The 10,003-nt window shown below is 31.1% G+C and overlaps 2 protein-coding genes across 2 annotated transcripts; one reads left to right on the forward strand and one right to left on the reverse strand.

Annotated features, from left to right (window-relative positions):
* The first annotated feature begins 1,676 nt into the window (after positions 1–1,676).
* On the forward strand, positions 1,677–5,013 carry LOC114169732 (exonuclease V, chloroplastic). The gene is made up of 7 exons (XM_028055002.1): positions 1,677–2,141; positions 2,234–2,338; positions 2,712–2,833; positions 3,504–3,653; positions 3,753–3,906; positions 4,104–4,180; positions 4,514–5,013. The coding sequence occupies exons 1-7, from the start codon at positions 1,803–1,805 to the stop codon at positions 4,758–4,760; spliced, it is 1,194 nt and encodes a 397-aa protein (XP_027910803.1). The 5' UTR covers positions 1,677–1,802; the 3' UTR covers positions 4,761–5,013.
* Positions 5,014–5,158: 145 nt separating this feature from the next.
* On the reverse strand, positions 5,159–8,243 carry LOC114169733 (54S ribosomal protein L24, mitochondrial). Its single transcript, XM_028055003.1, has 3 exons — positions 8,010–8,243; positions 7,619–7,828; positions 5,159–5,795 (listed from the first exon to the last, which is right to left on the reverse strand). Exons 2-3 carry the CDS (start codon positions 7,813–7,815, stop codon positions 5,375–5,377), a joined length of 618 nt encoding a protein of 205 aa, XP_027910804.1. The 5' UTR covers positions 7,816–7,828; positions 8,010–8,243; the 3' UTR covers positions 5,159–5,374.
* Between the last annotated feature and the right edge of the window lie 1,760 nt (positions 8,244–10,003).

The raw sequence follows: 10,003 nt of genomic DNA on the forward strand, positions 1-10,003 counted from the left end.
TTTCAGTAACATAGGATCAAAGAGACACACACACAATGTCTGCTCCAAAATTTCTGAGATCAATGTCTTCTCATTATTCCCTCTAACTTGCAGAATTTCGAGTGAAAATTTTCTATTGATTTTTTTTGTGTCGTTATCTATCGAGTATTAAACGTTAAAATTAGTAATAATAAGTGTATTATAAAAACACACTAAAGAAACAGTATAAAAAAATCAATAAAGAATTCAGATTCCAGAATTTCTCTTGTTTTTGGATGTAATTTTGACTTCAAAAATTTTGAAGTCGTGCCAACTACTTCTTTAAACAAATCGTGCAAATTTAATACGATTTCAGTCTGTTATAATTTATTTTGAAATTTTAATTGAAGTCAATGTTAGTTTAATTCACTAATATATTTGGTTTGATACAACTACAATTCTAGTTATGATATAAACTCTTGCATAATACATCAATCACCATACTATATACATTTTGTCTCTAAAAACAGAATTTTGACTTCAAAATTATTGTCGTGTCACTTTAGTATTATTTAAAAAAAATCGTACAAGCAGGATAAAATTCAGTTTATAGTATTTTTTTTAATTTTAATTAAAGTCATATCAATTTTAATATATCATTATATAAACAAAGTCATGTCAGTTGGATGTGATTTTAATTCATTATAACTTTTGTTTTAATTTTAATTATAATCGTATTTCAATTTTAATATAATAAAATCGCAATAAACGAGTACAAATTGATAATTTTAAAATAAAAATTGCACCATTTAAATGTTTTTGCCCATTTTTTTTCCCGAATACCATTATAATGTATTGTATTGTCCTTTTGTCTTAAATTCAAATTTTTTAAAATAAGTTTCTGAATTTAAAATTCGACAATTATATTAGTTTAAACAAAGTGTGATATAAATGATAATATATAGATATATTTAAGATTAACACGAAATCAAATTTTAATTTATTTTTTAAAAATAATTATGTATAATTTAAAGAAAGAAAAATTCTACATATATCACATATTTAAAATAATCGGCTATATATATTTTTATGTTTTAAAATATAAAGTTTTAATACTATATCCTTTCCCTTTTAAAGATGAAAACACAGAAAGATCGAGTTACATTTTTTTGGATAACCATTTTCCTCCCTTTAATTGTTTTTTGATAACCAAAGAACTAAATTATTTTAATCTGGTGGCATTATATTAACATTTCGTGTGGATGTGGATATGCTGTCTAAGTTCAGGCAACTATATTTTCAAAGAAAAATAATATAAAAATAGTAAAATTCAAAAGTAAAATTATTATTTTTTTCTTATCATACAAAGAATAAAACATGATAATATTTATCGTAATCATTTCATTTGACAGTTAACAACAGAATAAACAAAAGCTCAAATTGAATAATATTTTTAACCTTAAAAATTAAAGATAAATACTATTTTAGCCTTTTAAATTTAAAAATTCATTTTAAATTGTTAAATTAAAAACAATACGTTTAGTATTAAACATTTTTTAGAACTGAATTTGATCTTTGAAATATTTGAACATTGGATTTAAGAAGTTGAAGACAACTTTTGAATATGTTATATTTTTATACAGAATTATTTTACGTAATTAACTATTACACATTATAAAGGTCAGATTCTTTACAATTTTAATTAAAAAAAAGTTGGTATTTTTATTGTAGTGAAAGAGCAAGAGATACGTTACGTGAAAGCTTGAATCTTGTGCGAGAGTTGAAGAAGAAGCGAAGCAATCGGAACCCCAAAACGCGGCGTTTTGAACGGTCACGACAGGAACATGGGTGAAACATCATCTTCCTCAGAGGACCAGAATCAACATAATATTCCAATCGAAATTATCAGCGACGACGAAATGGCTCTCATTGAAGCTGCTTTGGCCTTCGCTTCCACTCGAACTTGCTCCGCAATTCGTTCTTCTTCTTGTTCTTCGTCTCCTTCAAAATCACCCCTTCACAATAATGCGTTATCCATCACCGTTGTGTCGAAAAGAAGCTCATCGAGTGGCAGTGATATTGAGGACTTACCCGCTCTCAAGAGAAAGCACACTCTTTCCGATTCCTTTCTTCGCCGCTTCAGAAACAAACGGGGTTTGTCCGTAACGGATATTACTTCTACGGTATCAATTTTTTGGGTTTTCGCCATCATGAATTTTGTGTGTTTTGGGGAAATTGGGTTGCTGTGTATTTATCATTGAATGTTGTGCGATAGGAATGGTGCCCGAAACAAATGGAGTTTTCTCTTCTTCTTGGAGGGAGAAAGGTTAATCAAGCAATGAGAGCAGGCATTGCTCGCCATGTGAAGCTTGAACAAGAGGTCATGTCATATCTTGTTTCTTTCATCATTCATTCAACTTCTTGCTTCAGCTTCTTATGTTACATGTTCCTCTTTTACTTCTCAATGTAATGAAGAAGAGTTTTTTTTTCTGAGTTTACCGAGTATTTTGATGCTATCATCTATTTAACATTAGAAACACACTAGATTAGTATTTTAAATTTTTTTTTATTATATTTTAAAATTTTAAAATCAGTGGACATATAAAGACACAACATAGGAAAAACATAGAACAACTAGGAGAGAATCCAAATTCCTTGTAGGCATCATGATATGCTCACCCTTTAACTGTACTGTTTTTGTATTTCTGGTATTTAAAGCTGAAGTGTTTCTACAAATAATTTGGCTAGTGCAGGTTTTGAAACGGGTGGAAGTGAAGGTCAAATATCAAGAAGATATGTGGGCCCTGAAGTTTCTTAATTTTATAAATGGTGTAAATCAATTATTATTTGAAGGAATGACTCGTGAACTGCCAGTGTAAGTTAATGACATTTGATAAAGGTTGTGAACTTGTAGTTCTAATCTAACATAACTGCAAAATTTTGTTCTTTTCTAGCATACAATTTATATGTGTTGGATTGAACCTATTGTAGTGATTGTTATGAACTACACACTGCCAATTTGTAAGTGATGGAAGAGTCACTAAACTATGAATTGTTTTTAGAATTTATTAGAAATATTATATTTTCTTTTTTGAAAGAAAAATACGTTTTTCCATTTTTAACTGATTGCAAAGTCTCTAAAAAGGCACGAGATTACCTGTCTTATCACTGCCTATCTTCTAGGACTTAGAATTTGAAATATCTTTAGACTCTTTCAGCAGTTACATACAGTAGAAAACTTGGTTTAGCTTCCTAATGAAATCTCTTTTAGTTGTTAGTACATATTTAGTTATGCATTCAATCATGCTCCAATTTTTATTTGTTCCAATGCTTTAAATTGGCGAATCTAGTGTCACATTTTGTAGCCAATAAAGCTTTTAATCTACTCGTTACAGTTTATTAAGAACTGGTATCATATTTTATAGCAAATAATTTTTTTTTAATGTTACTGGTTACAGTTTAGAATTTACTTGAAATTTGCTCAACCCTTCATTGGTGGGATTTGGAGCAGTTCTGATGATGATGGACTATTCTTCTGATATCAGAATAGGCTTTGCAGAAGATATATGGATGGTGGGAGTCATTGATGAGATTCGGATGCCATTAAAAGAAAATCATCATAATCCGATACTAATTGACACAAAGACTCGTGCTCGAGATACACTTCCTGCTGAACCGCAACGAAGAAATGGACGGTTTGATTTTTCTTCTACCATTTTATTTCATTCTGTTGGATGTGAAATTGCATCCTATTGTATTGGATTGAATCCTTACGATGTTCTTAATTTTGGCAGGCTTCAATTGATGTGCTACAAGTACTTGTGGGACAATTTGGTTGCTGATAATTTTCCTTCTAATGTTTTTTTCACTTATTTTGGCTTAAACCCCCAACATAATCTATGTGAAGATCTAAAAGTGACAAGTGCTGACTCTGGATTTTCTGCTTCGGTAAGTGCTTGATTAGAATGTATTTGGGAGGGGGAGGTAGTGTTCACTTTTAGTAAGAAGCATTATATTTAGTGTGTAGTTTTTATATGCAATCAAAAAGTGATTTTTTTACACCATGATTTCTGCTATAACAGTTTCAGCTTGCAGCATTGTTTTTACATAATTTTCTTTCCTTATTTCGTTATTGGCAAATGCAGACACTGGATGATGTAGTGAGATATTACAGAAATACATGTAGGATGCTGGCCCCTGCTCATGATCAACTCTTGTTGAGGTATGCATCTCTGAGCCAACTCGTGATAGCTTTCAATAAATATGATTTTTGAGTGGAATACTTATAATATTCACCACTCTTCAATTTAAATTTCTGAAGAAGTGTACTTTTTACCGACTCACCTAATCACATACATGCACACACATTTTCAGTATAGACAGTCATAATTTCTTATTTTGAGTAAAAAGCTTGAAAATTTGACCCAATTTCTGAAAGACAAGAAATAGTGGTAGGTCAGAATGTTAATGAATTTACCAATCAGAATGACTAGCAGTTTGTTTCCAATACATGAGCCCTTGTTCATATGGTTGTGTTTGCTTTGCTCCATGTCAGATATGAGTATCAGAAAGATCATTCACTGCTTGGTGAAGATAAATTCACATATGATCATGATTGGCTAACGAATCAAATTCATTCGTGTCTTAAGTTTTGGGTTGGAGAACAAGAAGCCACTTACACTCCTGAAGATGAACGCTGGAAATGTGGTTACTGTCAATTTGCTCGTGTCTGTCCTGCATACAATGATAGTAAAGGAACGATGGAACCTAAAAGCAATGATTTAAACATCAAAGAAGGCTAGATATATTATATGCTGACTCTCTAATGTTATTGTTAGCTGCATCAATAACGGTGAAAGCCTTTCATAAGAAAAGCTTGATATTTTATCAGAGCTTGTCGTAAAAGCCTGAGTAGGTTTACAGTAGGCATTATTTTACTCATCCATAAAATACACTGTTGTTGTAAGTTGTAAGTTGTAACTGCATGTCAATTATTTGGCAGCTATCTATTACATTCTCGTCTTGTATAAATAGAAAGTTGGTATTTATTTGGAACATCACTGTAAAGATAGTATTCATCCTTTCAATTTTCAAAGGAAAAGCAGGGAATCAGCATGTCTAGTGTACAAAGATTGGGAAAAGGAAAAAAAAAACTATTTAATTATAACATGGTTGCCATATATATAATCTAACAACGGAATGAAGATAAAAAGTTTTTCAGTTATACCAGAACCTTCAAAAGATGGTCTATATTATTATTTCGACATAATAGATTATGCTTTTCCCTACAGAAAGTTTAAAGCTTTTGAACAGAAACCTCTGACGAAACCAATATGATCTAAAAATCAAATAACAGATTTTTCACACTCTGAGCTAATAAAGCTTACACCGGCAGTATCAGTTGCCCCAGCATACATCAATTTGAAACAAAGCTTCCAGCTTTGAGCTTGTCAGCAGCTAAGATATACGAAAAAGGAGCCCCTTCGTGCTTGCTCATCCCAGTGAACATCTTTCTTCTGACCTCCTTTCGTGCTTCCCTTTCAGACAGTTTCAAATCTTTAAAGTCCTGCTCAAACTTCGCTTCAGCCTCCGGTGAAAAGAATACAACCTCCTTTTGGCCGAGCTCTTCATACAATTTCTCAATTTTTGCCTTCCAGAGAATGCCCATTTCAGTGTCCATCTTGTGATAAGGAGTTTTCAGCAAGTACTCATCAATCCCACCTGCCTTGTCTATGCATCGGATGGCATGTGTGGTCACTTTAACACGAACGTGACGATCTAGGATGTAGCTGAAGAGCCGCTTTTCCTGGACATTCGGCTTCCAAGTTCTCCTTGTCCTGTCAAAAGCATTAGAGACAGAACATCAATACTTTTTCTTTCATTCTCTCTAACATATTTAAATGGTAAAAGAACTTCGCAACATAAAATTGTGCAACCAACAGACAACAAAGAGATTGAACCCATAACTATCGTGCGGGAGATATTGCACATACTACAAAAAGAACTTTTGCATTCCATATTTGGTGTGGCAAATATAAGCAACTGTTAACAGGACATATAGTTCCAAACATAATTAGTGCTGACCATCAAGAAATCATCAATTTCATTATTTAACATTTCAGACTAATGAATTTTGTAGACCAAGTTTTCAACAATAGTAGTTGATACAAAAAATGACAGGAACAGGTACATTATAGAACTCAATCAGACTTATAATCACTGAAAAAAGGGTCGACAAAGAAAACTTAGCCCATGTTGGCTCCATGGAGAATCCAAGAAATTGACAGTTTAAATTAATGATTGCAACCTGCCTCCATGGAAAATGGAGTTTCCGCAATTTAACGTGCATCAGATTCCAGTACTAAACAAGTGCAGAGGCAACTTGCAAATCAATCATCTCTCTTTACCCATCCAACTTTTAGGAACCTAAAGATGATTAGCTCGTTACTCTCACATTTTTTAATTCAGAACGTTATCTTTATTTATACTGTTGAAAAATTTAACAAAGGGGTCATGCAATGGAAGCAGAAAAACAGAGAAATAAGGAAAAATAGAGAGCCTAGTCTAGAGACTCTCTCTTCTAGAAAAAACAGCCACCCACTGAGCTAGGGGATACAAGGAAGCTGGCCTCCCATGCAAAGGATAGAGGATTGAAAAAACAATTCCAGTCTTCATGCAAGCAATATAGCTCGGAATTAATAACATTTACCATTGTCATTTTACTCACTTAAGGACTATACACAACAGGCATAATCATAAGCACACAATTAACAACACGCTCATCATGATGCATGCAAAAAAGTTGACTAACCAGTTACTAAAATGCACAATAAGTTTTACATTGCACAACAGCCAATTATGTTTCTGAACATGTATTTTGGTAGTTCTTGAGGAAACATTGATAGAGACAGATATTGGGGCAACTCTTATAGTTCAACTGCATAGGATTTGTCAGGAACAAGTTGAGCAAAATGTAGCAACAGTGTAATTCATACACTGTTCTGTGGTGCCCTAGTTAGAGAGAAATACAAGGTCGTTTGAGGAGAAGGTTTTAGGCAGTGATATTTTCGGGCAGGAATATTTTCACGGCTCTACTTTGTAGCAGATTGTGAGGATCATACCTCCTTTGAGGGATAGGGATTGAAACTAGAAAGATTCTGGAAAGCTTCATTTGTATCAATGTTTTAGCTTTTGCAGTTAATCTAATTAGGATACCTCATTCTCTTTATCCCTCAAATTGTTCTATTCTTTTACCTACAAATAGCTTCTTCCAAAACATCAACCAAGGACAACTAAATATTACATTTGACGCTGTCCCCTCTTCCATACATCACACCATGAAATGTAGAAGTTATTACTTCAATGGGAAAAATATCCTCAGAAATTGATAGAGTTGGAGAAAAATTAACTACACGTTGGAGAAATTTGAGCTGAAACAAATTGGGAGAATAATCAGCCCATCACCATTCAATCCATATTATTCAACAAACTCCATTTCAAAAAGTTACTTGACACAGTTATTAAACAGCAGAAACCGTAAACAAAGATCTAACACCAGAAGCTACAACATGAAACTTTCCGTCATGACCCGTACCAGAAGAAACTAACACCAAAATTAAAAAAAAAAAAATCAAAAGAAGACGGAGAAGTGGATACAAACTTGTTACCGCCATCTTCACTGACACTATTTCCAAACTGAATGTGTCGCCCAGCAAAGAGACCGCGTTTGGCGCGATTCATCACAACCTTGCTTCGAGGCATGCATTTCTCCAACGTTTCCTTTTCTCTTCGACTCAAACCATTCTCTCCCACCGTCTTCAGAATTTTCTTCATCATTTCTTTCCCTCTGAACGCCATTTTCCCTATCACTCTACACCGAGGAAAACACTTTAGTAAGATTGAAAAGCTTAGAAGATAAACCACACGAATTGCGTAAGTGTTTCCGATTAACGGAATTCTATATTCTGTCTTCGAAAAAATTGGAGAATAGCGTGCGTAACGAAATGAGGAACCAGACAAAGTAATAAAATGAATGGATAATAACAGATTACGTGGTTGGTCACTGAAAAGGATTCCGCCGCCGTCACCACCGATCGTCGCCACCGTTACTTGGAGTGTCTTTGAATGGAGCAAAAGAAGGGAAACGATGTAACCTGGACTGAAACGGTACCGTATTGGGGCAAGCTTCTTCATACCCGGCCCAACCCGCTACCCGAATCTGCACCGGAGTGGGGTGAAAATTAAAATAAAAAATAACATATTAACATGATTTGAGAAAAAATAACATATTTACGAAGACCAAAAATAAAAGGCAACATTGAATAAAGAATGACATCTTTAGAGGAATAATATAAAAAGTTCTTATAATTAATAGATTTAGTAAAGTTTTATGGAACTAATATTTCTAAATTAAATTTACATTAAAAAAATTGTTCTATTATATTATATTTTTCTTTTGTAAATATTTTAAAATTTGATGGTTGGAATGACGTGTTATTTTAATTTTCTGATTTAATTTGTCCATTAATTTATTTTTCTTCCTTCAATCTCATATAATGCATATTAACTTACTTTTAAATATGAAATAAATAAGCTGTTCAAAGAGTAAGAAGAGTTAAAAATAAAAAATCTTAAATATGAAATAAATGAGTTAATTCATGAGTTAAAGGAAATTGAAAAAGAAAACTAATTTGGAAAATCAAGTGGGAGGATAACTATTACATAAAAAATAACTATCACATACCATTTACAAAAAAAAAAATCAAACCAAATTATAATTAAATAAAATTATTTTGGCTAGTAAATAATTTTTTAATAAGAAATAATTCTTAAATTTGATATATTTAAAACTTAATTAAATAGTTTAAATATACAATAAAATAGAAAATAAAATAACATATTTACAATAAAATTATTTAAATGAAATTATGATTTTCATTTATATGAGCATTATCACGTCAAATGATAATAAGTTAAGACTAGTTTGTCGGAGTTTAATTTCCTAAATCTGTTTATTTAAGAAAATAATTGCATTTCTATTTTTTTTTTATCTATTTGCCTAATTTACTTATTTTTTCTTATTTCAATAAGAAAATTCTGTTTGCTTCTTAAATACGTAATTATTTCAAAAAATTATTTGAAATCTAAATAGATTGATCTTATGTTTATTCTAAACCAAACGAGTGATTAGGATCCAACATACTTAAACGCACTTGTTGAACAACGAATGTTAATGTAGAGAAAGTTTAAGTGGGAAAACAGATATTGCATATAAGATGCAATCTTTTAAATTAATGTCATACTAAGTAGTCATATTTAAGAAAACATATTGATGGCACTCAAATTTATCTTTCTTCAACGTTAATTATCTTTATTTATCAATCAATCTGGTATTTAAATTACTTCAATTATTCAGTTATTTTTACTTTTAAATCTACAAATGAGTTATTTAATTTACTTTAGTCCATACAAATGTATCATTTATTATTTTTAATTCTTGCATATATATTAGTTTTACTTTGTCCTACTAATGTATTACATGTAGAATTCTTTAATAAAATAATTGATTTATATAATACTCTTGATGATACAATTATTTATTAATTTAATTTTAATGATGTAACATGTGATAATGTTGACCTCATTAAATTAATTGCAACGGATAAAATAAACTAAGAAAGCAAACCATTTTTTTCTCATGGACAACAAAAAACCAAATATATCATATGAGAACTAAATTCTAATGTTAATAATAATAATAATAATATAAAATAAATTTGAGTTTACAAATACCCATTTCTCATTTTTAGTTATTATGATATTTAATAGTAAATCTGTGTTTGGGGGATTTTAAGAGCGGGGTATTACCTTTATTTCGTTCTTATGAAAATTGATAGTAGTTTTCTGTTTTAGGCATCTAAAATTAACTGTACATAGCGTTATACAATACACATTTATTTCAAGCACTTAAAATTTTAAAGATTTTTTTTAAATAATTGATTTGATCCAAATCAAGGTAAATAGCAAGTTAAAAAAAGATTAAATA

This window comes from Vigna unguiculata, chromosome 11 (assembly GCF_004118075.2).
Source record: "Vigna unguiculata cultivar IT97K-499-35 chromosome 11, ASM411807v1, whole genome shotgun sequence".
In the NCBI taxonomy this organism is placed as follows: Eukaryota; Viridiplantae; Streptophyta; class Magnoliopsida; order Fabales; family Fabaceae; genus Vigna; species Vigna unguiculata.